The 26048-nt window shown below is 31.0% G+C and overlaps 1 protein-coding gene across 8 annotated transcripts in view; it reads left to right on the top strand.

Moving 5' to 3' along the window:
- Nucleotides 1–23355, top strand: part of LOC105143346 (calcium release-activated calcium channel protein 1) — a 28318-nt gene extending 4963 nt beyond the window's left edge. For 7 of the 8 annotated variants that reach the window (XM_011051629.2, XM_087403792.1, XM_087403790.1 and 4 more), the window contains 3 exons: nt 15097–15296; nt 19424–19552; nt 20650–23355. In XM_011051629.2, coding sequence (XP_011049931.1) covers nt 15129–15296; nt 19424–19552; nt 20650–21177 — 825 coding nt within the window. In that variant the 5' untranslated portion in view covers nt 15097–15128 and the 3' untranslated portion in view covers nt 21178–23355. Of the gene's footprint in view, nt 1–9201; nt 9457–15096; nt 15297–19423; nt 19553–20649 lie in introns of those variants that run through there. The other variant, XM_011051627.2, reaches the window with a different exon arrangement.
- Nucleotides 23356–26048: the final 2693 nt, after the last annotated feature.

Raw genomic sequence — 26048 nt, 5'->3', positions numbered from 1 at the left:
AAAATGTGTTATTCTTGTAGAAGGTATCATGATTTAAAAAAAAAATCTTAAGAACGACATAATTATAGCTGCACTTAAGTGCAGCTATTTGGCGCTTTGTGAAGTTAAGTTGGTTTACTTTTAGAGTAATCTGTATCTAACTCATTCATGATAATAACTCGAAAATCATTTTGCGAATTGCGTTTTGAAGTAAAGAAACGATATAATTTATGCACTAACAACCACGAAGGCTCATATTATTGAGTATTTTATTGAGATTTTCTTTAAAAATTGATATAAAAATGATGATTTATAGTCTGAATCGCAGCGATTATTAGTTTTGAAATTACTTTTTTATTTATTTATTTTTTTTTGCAGCGTTATGATTTTACAACTCACCATTGTGTTAATCTTGCTTACTTATTACAAAAATAAACTTAATTTGTTTAATATATACATATTATTTATATAATTATTTCTACTTTAATGACGTCTAAATTACACTTGTTAAAGAATTATATACGTTTTTTCCGTTAAAGGAAATTATCTATAGTCGTGAATACTTATTATCTTGCTGTTATCTTTTAAGTTTACCTTGAATTATTTCTACCCATACAATAAAAAGTACTTGTGCATATGTTTGGTTTATTAAAAAACTTATAAGGCGTAGTGTCTCTTATGAGACATTATGCTTTATAAGTTTTTTTAATTTTTTAATTTTTTATCTATATGACAAATATAATAACATCCAGTTTGATGAAGATAACTTCATAGTCTAATCGAGAAGATTATTCACAGCTATAAAGCACAGTGACTTGTAAAAGAATTAGTAATTGAAATTGTTGCTAGTTTCTCTTTTTACTTGATCTAGCGTTAACTAATTTTCTCTTGGTATTAACCTCGAAAGAAATCAAAATCAGTCCGTAACTAAATTCTCGGAAGTGCACGTGTATGAAACAGATTTTTCAGTCACAACACACAGTTTGTATAATTACTCGTAAATCGCACAATAACAGGATACCGCAAATAATAGGCTGCTAACGTAACAATGAATATACTCGCGATTTTGTTTTCGTCTGACAAGACAATTTCCGAAAGCCAGACATTTCCGAGTCAAATGATAAAGTGTCTCTGAACGTGTCGAATAAATCTCGCGCGAAGAAAGGCATACATACAACTGATGGCGTTAATTAGAATTCTGAGATAGTATTGTTAGACTGCAATAAATATCTCAGGTTGTATTTTTAACGAATGCAATGGCAATTTCCATTTCGCGTTGCATTTTTTTTGTATATAACCTCGCTATGGGTTATCATTTATTCTTTCGGTCTCAATTCTTGAGATTACATTGCCGTTATATTTCTTGTACGTGATTATTTTGAGAAGATGATGGACAAAAATAAAAAACGCTTGATTGAATTAATTAATCTCTCGTAATTTAATTCAATGATGTGCGTAGAAGAAAGAAAAGAATTATTAATTTACATCGTTGATTTATAGTGATTAGATAAATATCTATGGTTTATATATATATATATATATATATATATATATATAAAGATATAAATTCAAGAACAATTTGTAAAAAATATGTACTTTTTAGTCATCTTATTCATATCATCTTATTTTTGACGGAAGAAAGAACGTAAGTGGTCCTACCACATCTGTGGTCCATTTTTTAATTCGACTCGCAAGTGTAAATTTAAGAATCGTTAATGATAACATGTGTGAATCATCATCTTTACGAGAGATCAACAGTATTTAATAGCATTCGACCTCTTTCGTTGAAGATCCCGTCATTTCACGGGGAAAGAACTCCATGACGCAGTTTATTGATTTAGGCTTCGACGGGTTTTCATAGAAAACATCAGTCACGTAGTATATCTATGAAATTTATTTATAATAGATCATAAATCATTTAGAATAGTAAATCATCTGGAAATCATTACGATGATGCACTGATCAAGATCGTTTTATCCGTCTGTTTTAAGTCATAATATTTGATGTTTTTTTTATTAAAAATATATAAAATAATGATTCAGTGGAAAAATAATTTTATTTAAAGGAATTATTTATACACAGGGAATACATAGGCTGTTCCGAAATTCGCGAATCAAAATATCACAACAAGAAAGTTTTTAAAAGATTAAAAAATATTATATGTATATACATTTTTATTTTAAGTAGTAGTTTTTAAAATGTAAAAGTTTAAATATTATATAATTAATTACAGATATAATTAATTATATGTTTAAGCCGCTGTCTGTCTATGAATCGCGCGTGTGGTAGTATTAGTAAGCGTGCGCTTCAGCATTTAAATGTAGTCCGTCATTAGCCATATTTAAATTTATTTATTATTTCACAAATTATTACTTAAAATAAAAATTTACGAGTAACATTTTTATTTTTTTTTGCAAACTTTCTTGTTGTAGTACTTCGATTCGCGAATTTCGGAACCCTATACAGACTCCGTCATAAATAATTACTTCTGTTTCTCATTGCTAAAGAAGATAGATCGACGAATTTAATATTTCATAATAATACTATAATATTATTTATAATACTTTATAATTAATACTTTAAACTTTAATACTCTATCGACGAAGAATAAAGTCATACAATATTTATCTCAACAAAATATTTAACATCTATCATATAGCTTAGTTTCATTTTCTTAGGTATAATTAAATTTCAAATATATGATAATTATTTATTGTTTATTGATTACCGGATATACAAGAGGAATATTTTCGGTATTTTTGTGTATACAAATCTATTCTATCGATTTTGCAAATGTTGTTTTATTAAAAAATACACTTTAATAAATTTGCAAGAATTTTCTTTATCTTTCTGTGTCTTTGTTTCTTCTGATGTCACAATCCAAGCTACGGTGAGCAGGAATCTTAAATTTGAGTTTTAGCCTGTCACAGTCTTTCTTAATTTGAAAAGTAAAGGAAAGCCATTGTGGCCATTTTTTTTTTATTTCAAAGACAAGATCAAGAAGAATGTTCTGTAATCAAGAATGTGTTTTATTTGCAAGGAGTGCATCTGGGTCTTTCGTTTGTTATGAGGTGTTAAATAGATCAGATCGACCGTGCTAAGTGTAACTAGGCTAGATCCCCTACGCAGATGCCCTGACCCTGACTATCGCGGCAAACGAACACGTCGTCTTCACGGCGACCGCATCCTGGATGGTTGCCATCGAGAGATCTAAATAGAACTACCTACCGTACTCCTACGGCGGCGGGACGACCACTTTGCTGCCGTTTTATAGATTCCGTTTCGTCGACTATTTGCATGAAAAGTGTGTGTCTTAACCGATGGATGAATAACTCTTCTAAAATCGTATCGCGCATGTAACGTGGGCGCGTTAGCTCCAGAATGTCTACACTGTTGAACATTTGGACTATTTCTTCTGATACATTAAAGTGGAACGCTGTATGTCTGCCAAATGTTCTCTCTAGAACTTTTCTCTCTAGAATGAATCTCACTCTAAAAGAGTGAAATCTTACTCTTAAAGATAGAAAATTGAGTCACTCTTTTTCAAGATTGAGTCAATTTTCACTTTTTAGAATGAAGAGATTTCGTTTCGAAGAATTTATAATAAATTACGTTACATTATATACGAAATTATTAAGCTAAAATAATAACTGATTTAGGATGAAATATTTTTTCTATATATTTCAGGCATTCCACGTCAAACTGAACGCTTTTGAAACATCGTCATTTTTATTTTTTTTTTTTCAATTTGCTGATATATGCTAAAAATAAAAATATGAGACTTCCGCATGATATATCACGCCGTTACACATCAAAATTTTTTAATTATGCAGTTCATTCGAATTCTATTTTGAAATTTTCAGGATTACTTCATAATTGAAGTGGGAATGATGATATTTTTACAAAATTTTTTAATTGGTGAGTTGATGACGAAAAATGTTGATAAAAATTATAAACAAATGAAAAATAATTTATTTATATGAAAATGATAAATTAAAAATAATCCATTCGTAGATCAATTTAAGATCTTTAAAATCGGTCTCTTCCATTTTTTTTGTACAATTAATGGTTTCGACAATATAATATATCGAATGTTCGCATCAGCGACGTTTTTTATGAATTTCTGCAACTTATAAGCATGAATAATTTAAACATTTTTTTCACGTGACTCGTATTTTTATCTATAGAATATGATTAAAGCAAATTTAAATAGAAGATAAAACTGATGTTTCTAAGGTGCCTAGTTTGATGTAGAATGCCTCAATAGCCATTCTAATATTATAATAATCTAAAAAATTATGAAATAAAGTTGAAAAGAAGTATCAGTCAAACTTTTCTCGCCTTTACTATATTTGTATTATTCCAATTTTTCCAATATAATTTTATTCTTTTATTCATAATTTCATCAATTTTTCAAATATATTTAATATATTAAAACGAAATGTTGATCAAATAAGAAATATCTTCTCGGAAAAAAATATCTTAGGAATTCTGAGAATTGACAAGATTCATTATGCATGTATTTTTAGCTCTTTTATAATACTGAAATGTCCAACTCGGCAAAATAAAATTATCTTGAAAATGATCGTTGGAATAGTCAAACTACGCATATCGTTCTAGGAAATAGGATAGGAAGCGAATGCTGACATGCATTATTGTGAGGAGTCACGAAAACACATTCATTTTAAAAAATAGAGCAATAACAATGTTTTTTTCTTGCTTTTATGTTAGAACTGATAAATAAAAGTAGCAAACACACGTACATGACATAAATGCGCATGTATGCTTACACGTGCGCGTCAAAAAGAAACTCGCGTAATTTACGAAAAAAATATATCGCGTTTATATAATTTATATGACAGCGTCGCACATGTGCCTACTTATTATTAGAAATACAGTTTCATAATTTCTACGAAGAAATATATGTGCTGCCAATGAAGTTTAACGTTTTAAAATGCGCAAATTTCGAATCATGCTAGTTAAAAATTTATCGCAAATTAACCAATTAATTTATTTAATCAAATTGATTTATACATGTATAATATGTATTTAACTTGTGTCAAACATACATATTGTGTCAACATCATTAATGCGTGACGGTATATAGGTCTCAGAATATATCTATAATAATTGAAGTTTTTTAGTGAAGGATGCTTCATATTTTATTTAAATTTGTAGTAACGTTTTCATTATATTTTTAATATTCGAATATTTATATAAAAGCCGACTATTTACGAAGAAAATTTTATATTAAGTTTTAATACAATTTTAAATTTCACTTTACTATGTTTTATATTTTCGATGGACCATCACAACATGATTCCGACATAACTTTTACTATGGTAATACTAATTTTTATGACATAAATAAAATAATTATTTTGTTAAACTAGTGCTTAAGCCATATTCTAATATGAAAACAGTTAATTTTTACTATGGTACGCAAACAAAAGTTGCTATATATATTTTTTTTATTTATCTTTACAATACTAACTTTTATTCAACAAGTTTTGAATTTGTAATAAAAATTTATACTATGAAAAAGTAAAAATTACATTGCATTATTGTTTTTAAAAAAATAGCTACAGTATTTAAATTTATAATTTACATGATAGTCCGCAGCTATTACCATATTACAGTAATTTCAAATATAAAATTTTCTCTGTGTATAAAAACGTTAACTGTGAAACGCGTAAGTCAGAAAGACTTTAATTGAAGTAATATATATTTTGCGATGACAGAAATATTAAAATTTTATATGAATAAAATTTTAAACTTTATATGAAAAAAAAATATATATAAATAAAATATATATATATAAATATATAAATTATATATTAGGTGTTGGAATTAATTCGTAGCGTTTTTAATGAAAGAATGTTATTTATTTCACATGAGCATTAAAAAATACATTAATGAAAGTATTTCCCATCACTTGTAAAACGCTACGAATTAATTCCAACACCTAATATATGTATATAAAATAATAATAAAAACAATTTGAAATAATGACAAAAACATGTTAAAATAAAATTAATATTTCAGTACTTTTTCAAACAAAGTTGAGTAAAAAATATGAGATAAGTATGTATTTACTTTTATACAATTAATATTAATTCATTAAATTCTTATCTTATTCAAACATACAATAAAATTTTCGAGCGATGTATGTAGGAATTGAATTTATATGTCCATTGACATTTCTATGCATGTTCTAACTATAATAAATTCCGCAAACGTGATATTTCCATAGATAATAATGTTCGTGATGTTCTATCTATTCCGTCTAACAAGAAAAAAAAAATCTGTTCTTTGTTTTTTTTTTCTTTTTTTAGTGCTGCAAAATGCAGCGTTCATTACACAATCGAATGAATCTCACGACGTGATTTTTTGCAGGAATATTACATCATTACGAGGAATAACGTATTTTTATTATCATAACGATATCTTTGTTATAAACAATACATTTGTATAAAAAGCAAATTATTTTTTTTCTATGCTAATGTAATTGCGCGAAATATCCATCTTATTTTCATTTCCAATACATTCCAGAAATACGAATTCCAGAGATACGAATACCTATTTAAAACTACAAGTTTACATACAGTATTTTTCACGTTCACTATGTGTAATTTGTATCTATGTTTGCTATTATTTAAACTAAATGTGAATTATTATTTAATGTATCGCGAAAAATCAACATATAACATATATTTGATATTTTTTTTTAATATCGCGTTATTTACGAATGCCGCTGTTTTATATATTATTAATCCTTGGTACATACATGATTGGATTATTTGCATTTCTTTTCTTTGAAATACTAGGAGCACTTGACTGAATAATAATGCTCTATTATTTCTTTTTTTTTAATGTACAAATACTCTACAAATATTTCCTAAGGATGTTAAAATATATATGTGAGAATCATATATACTTTAACATCTTTAATTTTTTATTTTTCTTACATTAATAATTTTTGTATTATAAAAGAAATATCGTGTGTGATAAAGGACCGGAAAATCATCATGTGTACTAGAGATAAATACATTATGTTAGGAATGGAAAATAACGAGCAGTGAGAAACATGAATAAATGTATAGTTATGGTCCATTATCAAAGAAATGATTAGTCAAACAGCAATGATAATTTATCTTATTTTTCTTTTTCTTAGGACGTGTCTTTTTACTATAACATACTTATAACATAATGCCACTGTTGTAAAAATTGGATACAGATAGGAGGAACAAGTTTCCAAACTATATAATATAAAGTTCTAAACAATATAAATCAATGTAAATGTTGTAAGAACTTACTGCAGGGTATTCGTGTGTTTTACAAATTTTATTAAACATGCTTTGAAAAATAATAATCTAAATTATTCTTTTGCATATCTAAATAAAGAATTTATAAAATTTATAAAAGGTATCTAAATCAATCTAAATTATCATCTTTTATAATCTAGGAATCTAGGTTATTAAAGCATATCTAATAAATTTTATAAAATAAATGAATACTCAGTTTAGGTTTTTACGGGCATTTACATCGTTATGATTTAATTCCAAACATTGTTTATTAAGAGATAAGAAACATGAATGAATGTCTCTCTTTATGTCGTCTCGCGTGTCAAGAAACTATGATTACTTTACGGCTATTATGCGTGCGATCTTATATCTCATTGTGTTGGAAATCTTAAGGATGTATCTGATATACTAAATATACAGTCTTTAGCAAAAGTTTGGAATTAAAAATGTATTGATTTTATACTCTCTATATAAAAATAAATATGAAAACTATATAGATACGAAACAGTTGTATGAATAACATCGTTTTTATTCAACAATAATTTTTGTAATTTATTTATTGTGTGTATTTATATTATTTTTATTATTATAACATTTCAACTTAAAAATCTCGATTTTTTGGGAAAAATTCAAAATGATTTATTCAAAGTTTCATTGCAATTCACTGCAATGGTTAGTCTATAAATAAACAAATACGAAAAATTTTACTTATTTTGTTTATTTACGGATTAAATAATCAATGAATCACAATGAAACTTTGCGTAAACTATTTCGAATGTTTAAAGAATTTTTCCTAAAAAATTGACATATTTTTTATTATTTTTTAAGTTGAAATATTGTAAGAATAAAAAAATAATAAAAAATACACAGTAAATAAATTACAAAAAGGTGTTGATTAAAAATATGTTACCCAATTGTTTCATATACACAATAGTTTTCATATTTATTTTTATATAGAATGTGTAAATACTAATAACTTCAAATTTTTGGTAGAAACTGTATATGTTCTTAAGAACGTAATCCTCCAATCTTCGACGGTTCCAACCAGTTTCAACCAATGATCTCTGTAATAAACTAGAGCCTTCCCTATACTGAAACAATTATAAAAAATACGGCCAAACAGAGAAAAGGAAATACTAATTTTTTTGGCTTTTTTCTACTTATAATAATAAAATAATATTAGCAAATCCAATCAACAAATTCCTGACAAAGAAAACAGTATCATCTGCATCTTTTGTGTCCTTGTTTATGAATTAAAACACCTCCACTCCTCGATATAGCTTGCTCCAATATGTATTAGGCTAATATTCATACTCTGTTCTTATTTCTAGACCATGTTAAATAATAAGTCTAAAGTGTTAATTAGTAAGTCTTAAGATGCTAATGAGGCCTTTTCATTCGTAACATCTGTATTTAAGATAGTCTTAAACATAAGAAGTTATGAACACCCGCCATAGAACTTTACTGGTTCCAACCCAGTAAGCAAGAAACATTTTGTAACATTTCAACAACATTGTAGCAACGTTGTAACATTGCTACAATGTTGCTGAGTGTTCCAAAATGTGTCTTGCTCATTAAGGCTACTACAATGTGTTTTTTATTTTCTGTTTCTTATTGTTTGTCTCTTGTCTTATTGACCAAAAAGGTAAGAGACAAACAGAGACAAACAGCAAGAAACAGGAAACAAAGAGCACATTGTAGAATTAGCCTAAGAATACACATGTCACTATAATCAAACTATTCGCGCGCATTCGACTCGTCGCCGAACGGCTGACTGTTCAGTAATCCTCGATTTGTCTCGGCAACGCTCGACAATGTTCGGCCCGCCTCGGCAACGTTCGGCGTTGTGTTGTCTCGCCGCTGCTCGCCGCTGCTCGCCGCCGGTCGCTCGTGGTTGCGTTCCCATCGTTCATCAGTGATCGGTGTTCTTTCGCACTTGTCATTGTGAATCCTCTCGCTGGTGCATGCGCGAGCGCGCGCTCTAAATTTCGAGCATTGTGCCGGAGTGTTTTCATTGCGTTCTGACGTGGATCAATGACGCGATAGCTTCCCGGAAGAAAGCGAGGCACATCGAGAGGAGACTCGAGAAAGAGATCAACATATTCGACTTCCTTCAGTTTATTCATTCATTCATCATGATTTCACGACGTTCGCCGATCCGCGTCCCGAGAATGGTAATTTTTGAATGGACACTAATTATCTACCCTCACTCGTCCCGAGCTCATTTTATTACAAATATGTTTACGATGTTTACGATGTTTACGAATGTATGACTCTCACGGTGATTTCCGCGTTATCATCGCAGAAGGAATTTTATAGTTATGAGGATGATCTTTGTTCGTGTGATTGAACGACGATCGTATGTCGTTGTACGATGTTGAGTCTGCGTCTCTGCGTTATTAATCGCGATGTAATTCCGTACACGAGCCACAACAGCGAGATTTCGTTTCTTAGATCCTGTATTTTTAGTGATATTGGCACGGTTATAACGACGCCGGTCATTGGCAACGACGACTGCGTGGACAACGCGATAATATCTTTATATTTTTCGCGAGGAAATGAAAAGACATTTTCGGTCGGCCTGGTAGATTTGCATTGGCCGCGAATCCCCCGACTGTAACTCGCCGCCGCTTCTATGTTTGTCCTCCGCGGCCAATTCGCCGCCGTCTAGGCGGCAGGGTTACGTATATTGCGATTTGTTGTATGTTAGATACGATACCGTGGCGTAATCAACGACCGTGGGTCAAAGTGCAAATATCAGCGTGTCTGTGATGTCAAAAAAGGAGGAAGAATAGTATAGAAAGAAGAGAAAAAAGAAAAGAAAGAATACGGGTCTTAAGAGTTATCGCACATATCTTTGTTGTAGATTTTAATTGCTCTCTTTTCAATTGCTCAAAACTTTTATGCCCGTTTCCATCATCACCGAGATTAAAATTAATCTACGTTGATGGAAATGGGCATAAGAGTGAATATCGTTCTGAAATGAAATGTCATTCTTAAAAAAAATTAAACCATTCTTTTTTTCTAAGACTGGTCTAATTTTCAGTCTTTAGAGTAAGACGTACTTCACTCCAAAGAATGTAGACAACACATTTTTATTATATTGACAATATCATGTCAATCATAATCATCGTGGAGGTAATCCATTATTTGGTACATCAGCTGCGTTGCGATGTATTCTTCTAATGTACTCAGTGATAGTATTGTGTAGGTAAGCTTCAACATAGCATATACTGAACTATGTCTTAAGAACTGTTTAACAACGCCGATTCCGAATGATGAATTTTGTTAGAGTTCTTTCGGCAAAGTTTCTCCCGGTGGTTTGCCACTGCCTGTCAAGAGGAGCTACGAGTGTTCGAAAAATTTTGCGGTTCTGCCTGGGATCAAACCGGGCATAGCAGTCACGTGCACTGCTGCATTTAATATACCTATATGAGAAAAATGTTCTGATCACCTAAATAAATGTCCTAAATAAAAAAAGAGGTCCAATAAGAATGGCATTTTGGTAAGACTGAACAGAAGTTTTCATCAAATTATTTTTGTCGGTTTAATCACTTTTTTTTTCAGTATACGTTTACTGATGAGAATTCTTAATGATGAGAATTACAAAGTAAAATAATAGGATGTTTAAAAGAAAATGTAAAAAAAATTTCTTGAATAGTTTCCAAGTATCTTTATACTGTAAAAAATACTGTAGAAAAATCTAATTTAACATATAAATGTAAATTAATAACACAAATACAATTTATATAATTAGTGTAAATTTTTATATAATAAAATACTGAGAAAAAAAATTATGAGAAAAAAAATATTCGTAATTAAATGTATTACGTGTTAAATGTGTTACGTTTTTTTCTATATTAATTGATTATAAAAAAATTTGATAGCAAAATACATATTTCTATGAGATGTATCTCATTAACTATAAAAATTAAAATAAACAATTTATTTGTTAGGAATAAAATTTTATTTCGCTGTATTTAAATAAAGATTTATTTCAATGAACAATTTTTTACAAATAAATTTTTAAGTATTCTTTTTATAATAAATATACATATGTTTGTTGCTTATGTAATTTAATTCTTCAATAATTCTTAATCATTCAATAATTCATTCAATAATTGAATGAATATATTAAGATATCGATTATGGCGATTACGCCATTGCGTTCAACGGCGACAGAGTAGAATGATTGCGAATACTAAGGGCGATTATCTTCGCCGATGTGAGAGATGCGAATATACAAACCATTTTAAATGAATCAGCGTTTAAAATTCTAATTCCCCTGAGCGATAAAACGTGTTTATAAACTATAATATTGCCTAGCTATGACTATCGTAGAAGACGATCGGCTATCGGTAGGAGAATATACAAAATAGATTTAACATAATCGACTAACGACGACTATAAAATTCTACTATCAAATTTATTTTGTGTTTTTCGCTATCTATCTCTATTGCTATGTGTATCTTAAATAAAATAATCGAGGAAATGCTTATATCTTAAAAAATATAAGAAGAGAAGCATAAGTGTATGAAATTATGAGAAAAGCATAGCTCTATGATAAAATTGATTAATAGAGTGCCTTATTTCTTCGTACCATTTATTAATACAAATTTCCGTTAATTATTAATCATCGTGAAATTTTTAATGAAAAATCGATACGTAAGAACAAAAAAAGGAAGAGATACTTCAAATTTATCAATTTGATATAAGTTGAGATTGCAATTCTGCTTTATTCGCATCATTATAATTTATCCTTTGCTTAAGACATAGAGCAGCTTAATTATTTTTTTTTTAATTCGAAATAAATGTAACATGGGAAAAATAAAATATAAGACGATGTGTTAGAGAAGAAAAAAGAATGCGTGTAAAAATTAAAATGTGAAACGTTTGTTCGTGTTTCTTCTTTTTAGATTCGAAATTATAATTCGTAAGTTAAAAGAGACATTGTATTATTTTGCCAAGACCGCATCTCTCGATACGGTCTGATTATCTTCTGCCAACTAATCACACTTTCAGATCGGCGATCCTTTTCAAACCAGCTCGCTGCACTGGTTTGACCCAGACCGCTTTCCGGCGAACGTGCATCACATTTTTCGACCTTGTGCTCGTGTTACAAGAACGTGGCGACGAGCGCATTAATTCACCGAGCATTCACCGGCCTTTATTACGTCGCGGATTTTCGATCGCTCCGGCATCGTTGTAATCGGTACAATCGGCGTACAAGTCGCGTGATTTGTTCAATTGATACGTTCATTAAAACAAATTAAGTGGTATATCGCGTTTCGCATCCTATTATTCTACTTCATAATACTGTACCATTGATAAATCTATTGCGTTCTTTTTCTTTCATATCTCCATAGATAAATTAAAAAATAATTCTTGTACGACAGCTGATTGAAACTTTGTTCATGCGCACTTAAAAAAAAAATATAGCAACTAAAGATGAGAATATTATACAAGTTTGTAGAATTAATGTCTATAGTTGAACAAATAAATGTTCATATATAATTGAATATTTTATAGTTGCTATATAATTATAAAATAATTTATTAAACTACTCTCTAAAACTTTTAGAGTGAATCACTGAAATCTCACTCTTAAATATTGAAAATTGAGTCACTCTTTTTTAAAATTGGGTCGATTATCATTCTTTAAAGTAAGACTCCACTTCAAAGAATTTAGAGAGTATATTTGTTCTAGATATAAAATTTGTATAGTTGTGTCACCTTTACAATTGCTACCATTATGTCTTTTTCTTTAAGTGTGATCTTTTAGACTCGTGAATGTATGATCGTCAGAAAATCTTTATCTAAAAAGCTAAATGATCGGCTTGAGTGTCGAACTCGAAGTCTAACATAGCGGACAAAATTAACGATCGCAAAATAGCAAGTGAATCAAGGATATATACATATATATATATATATATATATAGATATATCTTACTCTAATTACATTCCTTGGCACGTTATAAAGTGTAGAATATTTCGGCATCTCATGCATTTTGATTTTATTATAATTCTATGTAAAATTAATGCTTTATGAAATCGAAGGCGAAGGATATCGAGACCTGCATATTAACAACATTGAATTACGTGAACGATATTTTTATATTTTACGTCTTTCAGCACTTGTTTACATCGTTAAGAATTGCCGCTTAGATTTTAGAGAAAATAATCAAGATTAATGTGATCTCAAATAAAGAAAAAGAAAGGAGAGAGGCAAGAAATTATCGAGTTCCTCTACGAGGGAGCGTTACTTCTGCCATCTAAAATTAAAACGATGAAATAAAATAGATATATAAAATCCAATATATATATATATATATATATATATATATATTGTATATATATATATTGGATTTTATGTATCTATCTTATTTCATCGTTTTAATTTTAATATATAAGATGTTTCGATTTAAATCAAAATACCACAATAAGGTTCTCGAAAAAAATAAGTTTAAATATTTATCATTTTTTTGTTTCAAGTAGTTTTTGAGATATAAAAATTTAAAATTGGCTCGTTACATTACGATTAAATGGCTGTTTACCTGTGAGTCGCCACGCACCAATGAGTGGTTTCCGTTTGATGACACAAATCGACACAAGTCGACATAAGTGTTGGCCTATCTTTGTTACTCTCCGAAGAAGATAGAATGATGTTTGTGTCGACTTGTGTGACTAAATGGAAAGTACCCACTGTTAACGCTATCGATGTGCGACTCATGGACAGACAACCATTTATCCGTAATCTCTAATTGGTCAATTTTAAAACTATTACTTAAAACAAAAAAAAAAGAGAAATACCTTTTTATCTTTTTTTTTTGAAAATTTTCTGTGGAATTTGATTCGGGACTCCCTGTATGTGTATATATTTTTATTCAACAAGGAAATATTTAATACAATATGCGTAACTTCCAACATTTAAGGAACAGGAGATCAAATTAAAGGCGAAATTTGTGAATTTGTTTTAAGGAAAATAATTAATGGACAGTTTTACGTTTAGGTTTACTATCTACTACATGAGATGTAGAAAATTTATTTGCAATTCAAATTAATTTATTAAAAATATAGAAGCTTTCTATCACTGAAGACAGGCCTAAAAATTTTGAGGTCTTGCGTTTTACCACAATTGCATGACTTGAAGAAATAATCTGTTAATCACCTAGTTATTTTCCTTAAGACACTTTACTCCTCAAATGGAACCTAAAATAGATCTTTAAAAAGTGTTGTTACAAAATGATAACAACTGCATAAACGTAAAACTTTAATTTTCACGTAAACATTGTTTATGTTGCTACTATTTTATGTAATAACATTTTTTAAACGTCTTTTTTAAGTTAAATCTGTAAAACAAAATATTTTTAACAAATTTTATATTACAAATTAATTTTTTATATTATGAATATAGTAATAAATAATATTTAAACGGAAAATTATGTTTATATATTTATTCCTTTCTCTGAAATAAATTCATATTTGCCAATTAAAGCATACAAATCTCCTGTCTCTCTTGAAGTTTAATAAGATTCAAACGATACTTTTTTATTAGCCACTATATTTGAGGAACGAAACAATTATATTACTATATCCGTCAGGAAGAAATAGACATCTCAAAAAATGAAATGTCATATCTCGAGTCGCATATATCCTTGATATATCTCATAATCTGAATAAACCTAGATTTTTTTTTTATATCCTACTTTCATTTTTATTTATCTTCGGTATTCCATTTTTTTGAACGGTAGCACCACCGCCGTTTTGTACGATCGCACACGGGAAACCTTTTTATTCATTTTGATTTCATTGCAGCTCCGGACAGAGCAGCGCAAGGATCAAGCCTGATGTCCGTATGGTCGACCAGCACCGGACGAAATTCATTGTTTGGCGCGGAGAGCAGCGGAGCAGTGCTCCCCTCTTCGCATTTGCCGACCCACGTACACGTGGTGCACGAACACCTGCGCAACGCTGACGGTCACTGCTTTCACAAACCGTTCCACGATCATTGTCAGGTCGGTAGACTTGCCTTAGCTGATCCTTCTCCACGGCAGAGATCCTTTCTTTGTCATTCGCTGCGCGAATACGCGCCTATCGTTACGCGCCTATGTATACGTTTCTTTCCCTCCTCCGTTCATTCTGTGCTGTTGCCACTTTGACTATCTATATCTTATTTCGCTTGTCATTATATCATTACTATTCTCGTTCCCGGTATTCTCCGGATGATTTGAGCTAATTAATGCTCTTTTTATTATTACCGGGAAACTTGCAGGATAAGTAATTGGAATGTTAACTTTATTTCTCTCATGTTCGCTGAGAATGCTTTGTTAGCACAAGTATTAAAATTTTAAATTTCAAATACATATAATGATATATATAATATAATGGTATCTGTATGTGTGAGATATAAATATTTACGATATAAATAGTGAATGTTTATTTCATGTTCACAACATTCAAATAAAAAAATTTTCTATTTTTGTATAATGATTATATATGAAATATTTACTTTTTTAAAATAATTATTTACAATTATTTACTTGTTATTTCAATTTATATTTATTTATTTCTATCAATACGCGATATTGAGAAATTTTTTGTAAAAGTAAAATTCTCCTAAATTAGAATTATTCATTTATTGTACAGAGTGAATTAAAGAAATCGATAATAAAAGAGACGAATGAAATGATTATTAAGTTTTAAATGATTATTAATTCTTCTCTTTTGTTATCGAATTCTCCAATTTACTCTACGTAATAAACAACAGTCGTTTCTATTTCTGGAGTATTCTACTTTTAAACATGTAATGCGTTTCTCACAATATTCGCATATTGATAGAAATTATTAAGATTTGATAGAATTATTAAGTTTGTTATTTTTTTTTAATCAATGAACCCATTTTGCTTACATAAAAATACTCAATTATTTTTTTTATCTTTCATTACTACATAAAATAATGTATTAAATCGCATAAAGTTTTATCAAGTCTAATTATTGCGCAATTACATAAATGAGAGAAAAATTAAGATTAGCTCAATTTTTTAATTTATGTACATATAATACATATTTTTTATGTTTAAAAAATTGTAGTCTGTTATTAAAATTTTCCGATCGATAAATCGAAATGTTCGATAATAAGATTGTAGCAGGATCAATATACATTAGATTTCTCATGATTCTAACACGTAGAACTGTTTTCATTGAGTCCGTAATAGATCTGTTTTCTTCGTATTCATAATAATACCTTTAACGCCGCTTTAAAGCAGGAATTTTTAAAACGGTATAAACAATACCAATTTTATATGATAACGAATTTAATTAATTTATTAATGAATCGGTAATAATACTAATGTCGGTATATTATTGATTAATTTACACTGAGAGAAGAATTGTAACTATAATTGTATGTATTACATAATACGATTATTATTGCTATAGTGTTAGCAATAATAACTATATGTATAGTTCTCATTCAATATGCATTAATAACATGTATATTGTCGACAACTGAAAATGACTATAATTATTCAAATAATATTTATGTTGCATAAGATATCTAAAAGATGGCTTTTTGATTATCTTATGCAACATGTTATTTGGGTATAGTTATTAGTACCATAAAATAATTGCAATTATTTTGTTAAATATTTTTTGAGACAACAATATAATATATAATTATTATTATTAATATTACAACAGTAATAAACCAACCATAATTGTACTAACAAGTAATTATAATTACAGATGCAAAAATTTTTTTTCTCAACGTTCAGTACCAATATAATTAAAGCTTACAACGTTATGATTTTATAAAAACAGAAGTCTCAGTGACATTGGTATACAATTACCAGCGAAATTATTTCTTTAAAATAAAATACTTTACTTCAAATTCGATCATGTGATTGAGCGTCAATGCGATACCGTCAGCTTCACTGTGATTAATGTCATTCACGGATGACAAATGCGTGTTTTTTTTTTAATTCTTTTCACTTATGGCGTTTTTCATTGGCAAAACTAGTGCGCGTCAACTTGTATCTATTGTAACTATTCGAATATAAATGTAAAAGTGAGATATCTTAATTGATAAAATGTCCAATGTGTATGATAAAATGTCCAATGTTTATTTTCAAATAATACAATAAAATGTATTGAATTATTTCGCGGTTTAATTTGTTTCTATATTTTTATTAAACGTACCTCTTTATGTCGATTTGTGAACAACAGCCTTAAAGTGCATTAAGTACGCACTAGTTTTACCAATGAAAAACGCTATTACGAATTATATGCTATTTTTTCGAACACCGTTGTTATATCTGACTTTGAACGCGCAATTAGTCGCATATTCTTCAATTCTTCACTTTGCATGTATGTTACGTACTGATAATTATCCGGATGTCGTTCGTAACGATATCGTCGTAATATTGTACTTCCCCTTTTTTTTCTTTGCACGCTGCGAAGACTGAGTTGCCTTTGTATTTGCAATTCGTGGCAAACTGTTTTCATCGAATGAAATATATTTCCGAAAGTAATGAGATATATTACCAATATGTCGGTACATTCAATTGTGCAATGTAGATTTCAAATAATGATAGTTAATTAATCGTTGTTATGGTAAGAAAATTTATGTGCATTTGTTTCTTCGGGAGCTGCTTGTTCGATTATTGTGAGCTTATTGCGATTAACGGTATAAAATTAGATAAACATACGTATCTGCAAATAATGATACAAGATATGCGACGTTCTCATTATGTATGCATCCTCTTTTTTTTACTTATTGGTATACGTAATGTGGGTTTTGCCAGGTGCTGATCACGTGTTTATTATAATCACCTGTTTATTGTTCATGAAAAAAAAATTGACGGAAGAAATGTGAATAATCTGATTAATGTGATACATATACATATACAAGTCGAAGCAATCTTAGATAACACAAAATCCAGAATATAAAATATCTTAAATATCTCTTTCTTTAATTCTAATTGTATACATACGTGTTGTCTGGCGTGCAACTTGCGAGTAAGTGCAAATGTTTGGAACTGCTTGCCTGTGTACATCGAGTTGTTGAACTAAACAGATTGACATTGAATACATATATCTCTTTCTTAGCTTTAAACAAACAAAAGATAGTATCGTGTGACAACGTGTTTCTTTTTCGCTCGTCAGTCATTTCTCAAGACATATCAAGACGGAATGATACATTTTGACGTAGGTAAAAAAAAACAACAATATTATTTAATCATATATCATAAGTTTGTATTTCTTGATATTATATTTATTAATATCTACATTCAATCGTTAGATTTGGACATGAATGTAAAGATCATACGAAACGCTGATGAAAGCATCGAGAATATTTCGAAAGCATTCATTTTGTACAAGATATGCTTGTAAATGTCGCAATATTTTACAATGGTTGTATATCGTTCATACACATTATTTTCTATGTATACTTTTTTTTCATTATCTTCTATTTAACGTCTCGCTAACATTTCCGTCCAACCGGAAATCTCAATCGCGTGAAGATCGGCGATTAAATTAAATGGAATAACATCTTCCCGGAGAATATGTGAAACATTGAGTCATGACGTAAAGTCTCGTTAATGCATGCATCAAGTGTTCTCTCGCACGCAATGTTTCTATGTATAATATGTGTGCATGTAAACGAGTGTGTGTATGTGTGCGTGTGTGTGTGCGTGCGTGCGTGCACGTGTTTCTTCGTCCTCATGCTCGCCAGACCTCCTGCAAGATACAGTCAGATCTCGCCGTAACGTATTCAGCCACCGTTTTCGTTTCTACATTTTTCATTAATTTAATTTTCCTTATTATTTGTTTCGTTCAGCATCCATTGGTTTTTTGTCCTACTACTGCGGGACTTTTGGCAAGTTCTCCCATTGGCACCGACGTTGCCATCGATTTCTGGTACGTGCCTCTCTTTTTTTACTCGCGCTTAAGCTTCCACGAAGAGTTTATCCCCCGTGAAATCGCAAGGTCAAGTGTCGCAAGCGCTTTATAGTATCCCTTCCTCCCCGCCTCTCTGTGAGACAATGAGAACGCGATCACATATCTCTTCCTACGATTGCGTGCCCTTCCATCCAGTTTAAACTATAATTTGTTATCTCTGCCTTCGTTTTGTTCGTCACAGTCAACGATGTCGCAAGCGGGAGATGGCCTTCACACACCGGGCTACTTGTCCTGGAGAAAATTGCAGCTGAGCCGCGCGAAGCTCAAGGCGTCCAGTAAAACATCAGCCCTGCTCTCCGGTTTCGCTATGGTAAGAAAACATCGTTCCCGGAAACGAAATGGTCCTTCGTCGGACCATTCAGTGCGATAAGTTTTTATCACGATCCCTCTATAGAGACGCGTATCCGCATCCTCCGCGATTAATTAATCGAGCTAACCATAATAGATTACATCGTTTTGTAATAATTACACGGAAATGAAAAAAAAACCTCTGTGAATTGAAGAGCATAATTCCGGAAGCGATTTGTATTGTTTGAACTAACTCATCAACGCGAATATTTCTCTAACGAATATCTGCGCAAATAAAAAATACCCACGTGCGCGTATAAAATTGTAATACGTATTTAAATATTAGGTGTTAAATATTATAATATATTTAAATATTTTCGAAAGAAACTCAGTTTTATATCATATTTTTTAATTTTATTGCTTCACTGAAGAATATAAAAAAGCCCATCAGAACCTATATCAGCTGTCATCCTTATTAATATAAAAAATAAATCGAAATATAAATCAGACCGAATTGAAAGGTCCCGAAACATTTATTATTCATTTTGTTACATTCACACGAAAATAAAGAGTTTTCTGTGTATCCGAATAGCTGATGTAGGCTCTGATGGGTTTTTTTATATTCTTCATTAGATAGATTCTTTCGAACTTCATTTTATATATTTGTTTTTTGCTTCCTAATCGAATATGCAACGAGTTGATGGAATCTAAATGGAATGTTTTTTGACATTTATTTAGCATTTATTGTCCTTTTATTATTCGCGTAGTTTGTCCAAGACATCAAATCGCTCATCAAGTTATTTATAAAACTACTAAATGTATGCTTTTTATATGCATTATTATATTTGGCGCAAATTGTTGCACGATTTAAAATTTTTGCATTTATTCATACCTGAAGAAATATAGAATTATCAATCTTTATTTAATTTGTAAATCATTAAAGAGAATAATGAAAATTGACATATAATGTTTGGGTCAGAAACGTTACTTCACGCGAGTAATTACGTTAAAAAATAAACCATACGAGAAAGATACGTAGATTAACGACGTTTCTCGATACTAATCGGATAATAAATGCGCTGAGGTAATTTCTCGACAAAGATCGGTCATTGTCCACAGGTCGCCATGGTAGAGGTGCAGCTGAATCCCGAAACACATGTTCCACCAGAGATGCTGATCGCTTTCGCCGTGTGCACAACCTTGCTCGTAGCCGTGCATATGTTGGCGCTGATGATATCCACTTGTATACTGCCGAATATCGAAGCCGTCTGCAATCTGCATAGTATAAGCCTTGTGCACGAGTCGCCACATGAGCGTCTACATTGGTACATTGAGGTCGCGTGGGCCTTCTCCACGCTGCTAGGCCTCCTTCTGTTCCTGCTGGAGATCGCGATACTCTGCTGGGTGAAGTTCTATGACTTTTCGCAGGTCGCTGCCTGGTCAGCCTGCATAGTGTTGATACCAGTGCTGATAATCTTTCTTGCGTTCGCGATACATTTCTATCGGAGTCTCGTTGCGCACAAGTACGAAGTTACGGTATCCGGCATACGAGAACTCGAGTTACTCAAGGAACAGATCGAGTCCACGGATGTAGAGGGCAGAAATGGCGTGAATCTTTTGCAGACCGGAGTAACGCATATCGTATGAATCGGTCTTCGCAATTTTTCCTGCCGCCGAAATTGGACTCGCGAATCGAACGCGATAAAAAAGAATTTCCGCTCCGTGGAATTTCGCACGGCGAGAAAGAGAAATAGAGACAAAGAGATAGAGATCTTTTCTAAGACAGACGTGTTGCGATGTTTCTCGGAGGATTCTGCCAGGAAAATCTTTCGAACGTGAATCATTCGAAGAACATGACAGACAATTGTTTTCTTCACACATATTGTTTTCGGCACGCGCTACAGATGTTGCGAAGATTTGGTCAAAAGATAAGGATCTTCCTCTTCTTTTTTTTATACGCGTGTTTCTCTGTGATGTAAATTAATATAAATGCGATGAGACTTCGCTCATCTGCACGATGCGCACGTTAGTGCAAAGGAAGGATACGAAGTTCGATAACATCGTTGTATATGTAGGCATAAAATACATTCCTTCATTCGCGTTGCGACTTAAAACATAGGAAGAATAGTATACTTTAAGGCTATTACCAGATCCTTCCGCGTGTTATCGCTGTATACAGTGCAAAAAGCGATAATATAATAGTCTGAATTATCGAGAGGTGACATGACTGGCTATGTACCTAAATGTACTTATCTTTCGAAAAATGTGCTTATTTGAGAAACGCGACTTTACATTTATTAAGTGACGTTATACTAGGCAGGTACATTATATCTGACACTTTCTGCTATCGCCGACACACGAAAGTCGATTTTTTCTTAAATAGATAGCAGTTTCGCTTATCATTTTTTAGCACGTCAAGTACATTATTCTCGTGTACACTGTATTCAAATATTTTGACTGCCGTAAAAATAAGAAATGAAATATCAAAAAGCGGCGATTCGGATGTACACGATATCATTCGATATTACATTTCGATAAATGAAAGTCGAAAACGTTCACACAGCACAGATCATTCCAGCAACATTGTAACAACATTGTAAGGTTCAAGCAATATTGCAGTAACATTGCAAACGTTCCAGCAATATTGCTGAAAACTTCTGTGCTGTACGAACATAATAGAGGATATCCCACCCAATATGATCACTCTATTTTTGCAGGGTTCTTCTTTGAATTCCTTTTTGAATTGGTTTTTCAGCCCACACTATATAGGACCATAGTACCATGCGATGATAATAGTGTTTATCCTTCTGAGGGACACACTTAGTATATATCACAAATTTTATCTCGAATCAGCTTAAAGTAGTAAAGCTTCGATATGAGGTTCGTCAGAATGCCATGGCCTTAAGCCTTTTTCAAGTTGTTAATTATTCCTGCTTAAGCAGATGATCCATATCAGATGGAGCAACATCAGATGATTGCCTCTTAATCAGCAACTGGATGGAACGGTGATATTCAGACGCGAAAAATGTGTATAGAGCACGTATGGAATCGAATCCGGATCTTCAGATCGCGATTCGACCACCCTGCATCTGAAGCTATACGTGCCATCATCTTTGTAAGATAAGATCGAATCAAAAATATGTTCATACAAAAGTATAGTTTGGAGGGGGATTTGTGCTTACCCTGCAAAGATGAAAGAGAGATACGTTGGGTGGGACATCATGTATATATCCGATTATTATTTGTACATATCATTTTAGCGCGTGAAATGCGCTAATTGCCAAAATAAAAATTAAAAATGAATTCTCTTCATTAATTCTCTTTACTAAAATAAAAAAATTGTAGAAATCACATGTACACATGTTATATTTTCCATTTTCCGCGAATGCGAGAAAGGCCATTGAAACGTGAAACCATTATGTCGACCATTACTGGTCGACTGTTTATCCTCGGAATGTGCAATATCGGAGATAAAGCTGGCTGTCGGATGTCTTCTATCGTGCTGTTCACGCAGACGTCATTCTCCCAACAACCTTCCTGTACTTGATGTTTCTCTAAATGGTAGAAAACACCTCGACCTTCCTTCTTGCCATTTGTAAAGTGACCCTCGTAAAGATTACCGTTTTCTATGAAGATTTTAAGATAAATATTTATAGGGATTTCTTGAAGATAAGTATGAAGCGCCTTGAATGAGGAATAATGTAATTTATAATTCACAATTTTCGCAAACGCAAAGAATAAAATCAAACACAAGCTAAGGATGCTAAGAAAAATGTATTACTTTTTGTTCTATGTATTACGTAATTAAAAAGAAATTGAGAAAGACTTTTAAGCGGATTCATTCTGCGAAGCAGTTCTAGATTTCACATGTACATCTACTTTTTTTTGTTTCTTAACTAATCGCAACCTTGAATGAGTATCCCTTCTCCATGGTAACGATCGTTCAGCCACATGCCCTGGTAATATCCGCTGCCGCACTTGTACCAAATCCGGCCGTAACCATCCCGCTTGTTATCTCGAAATGCGCCTTCATAGTAGCTGCCGTCCTTGTACCAATTACTTCCGAATCCGTGCTTCCTTCCTTTCGCCCAGTTGCCGGCGTACACCTTGCACACATAGTCGTCTTGCGTAATTTTACTGAGGACGCCGTAACCGTGTTTATAGTCGTTGTACCAGTCGCCTTCGTATGTCCAACCGTAACTGCGAAGGAATGATTCCTAACGAAATAGCGAACGAAATATCGGCAGCTTGGATAGCACATAATCTTGCGAAGAGCAAGCAGGATATTATATATTAGGTGTTGGAATTAATTCGTAGCGTTTTACAAGTGATGGGAAGTACTTTCATTAATGTATTTTTTAATGCTCATGTGAAATAAATAACATTCTTTCATTAAAAAACGCTACGAATTAATTCCAACACCTAATAAGTTATAGTGTATAACATAGAATGATTGCCATAAGTTTACTAATTTTATTGCTCGGATAAAGAATTTGTATAAAGATCTAATATACAAGTACTTGATATCTTTATTGTTAATATTCGAAATGTCGTAATTCTGAAGTTGATTATAATAAGAAAAACAAATTGATAAAAATTATCAATTTGTAAAATTGTATTATAATGACCGGAAACTTTTGGCAGCCATTGTATAATAATTTACAGAATTATGATGTTAAATCGATAGATACAAAGTAAACGTTCTATGCTTTTATATATTTAACGTAAAACAATCTTAGTATAATAATTAAATTATTAATAGAATAGTTCTTTTAATGTTCAGAATGTGTATTAATTAATACACATTAAGATATTACAAAATTTATATAATTCTTTGATTATTTTTATAACTTTTCTTAATTTCTCTTTTCTATCCCTTATGTTAATTGGTAATTAAAACGTAATTGATCCATAGAAAAAGAGTATATTTCATCACAGAAAGGATAACTTACATTCTATTATAAAATTTATACTTTTTGTAAAAAAAATCTTACGATTATCATATTAATAATAATTTTTTACGCGTGTTTTGTTCGTATAGAAACATTAGATGAAGTGAAATTGATATTATCGATTCATGTTAAATGGGAAGAACTTCCAGCGAATATAAGGCCTGTTCTTTTTAGCTGAATGGTTCATCTTTCTTCCTTTTCTGTCCACATTGGAGAGAAAAAGAGAATTTTAGCTAAAAAGAACAGACCTATAATCTTCGTGATACCTGTTGACTCCTATGCCTTTGCCCTCTCTCTTATCGTTTCTCCATTCGCCCTTATAATACGCTTTAGCAATACGTTTCACCTCGGGGAAATATATAGCGTGTCGCCAGCCATTTCGTTTGCAAGCTTCTATTCGCTGTTTGCACCATGTAATTTTTTGTGGTTTCAAGAACGGCATATTCATGAAGGAATAAACTTATTAATTTGTCATTTCGCTGATTTCGCGAGCAATCGATAATCATAAATCGAAACAAAATTACATAATTCACACTGCATAACATTATACTGCGGAAAAAAACGATTGCATTTATATCGCATTATAAGCCGGTATTCATAATTAGTTCTTATATTCAAGATTGTCTTTAAGTTTAGTGTTAAGATATCACGAACCAATCAGAAGGCCGCATTAGCATCTTGAGATATTATTTAAGACGGTCTTGAAATAAGAATCGACTATGAAAAACCGACTATAAAATTTAAAGTAAATTCTTGGACTATGCTCGAATTTCCCACCCGAATGTCCCCTCGAATCATTTAGCCTTGTTCGACAAATATTAATCAAGGATAATTATTAATTATCCATGTGTCATTTTAAAATGATATATGAACGTCTGTATTTCTTAAAATGAGGTAAAAGAAAATTATAAAAATGAAATGAAATTTATTAGAATATTTATAACTACATTGGTCAACATCTAGTGAATTTATTCACTTTTGTAATTTTCATCTCGTTCCCTTCGTTCTAAGATATATGTACATACATACACAGTCGACACTCTAACACATGAGTGCATATTTTCAAGTTTAAAAGTGTATATTTTCGAATTAATATAATGACGTTATTGATTTATAGCGGATATTTAGATTAACTCAAAAACTTTAATAATCTTTCTTCATGTTTTTTATTGATATATGTTTTGTTAATTTTATTTTTTAATTGTATTTTGTAAATTATACATTCACATTTGCGCTCCTAAAACGTTTCAAATGAGTGCATTCAGAACAACAATCGCTCAGTAAGCTTTTGCATCTGATTGGCACATTCCGTTAGATCTAAAAATATAGACCAAACAGGTACAAGAATTCATTGAATGCCCAGTGAGCGGTTGTAGTACTGAATGCACCCAGTACAACTTTTCATTAAAATTTGAAGATTTTTTGTTTTTTTTTATATTCATTTTCAATTTTTTTTAATTCCATTTTTCTATTCAGCAATCCTTAGTTTAATTATTTTTAAAAAATTTGTAAAATCTATATAAAAAGTGAAGTAAAATCGAGTTAAAGTTAATCTATATTGGTAGA

The sequence above is a fragment of the Acromyrmex echinatior genome, chromosome 3 (assembly GCF_024713525.1).
Source record: "Acromyrmex echinatior isolate Ae372 chromosome 3, ASM2471352v2, whole genome shotgun sequence".
Taxonomy (NCBI): Eukaryota; Metazoa; Arthropoda; class Insecta; order Hymenoptera; family Formicidae; genus Acromyrmex; species Acromyrmex echinatior.
Note: the sequence above shows the minus strand (reverse complement) of the source record. Positions and strands in the feature narration are given on the sequence as shown.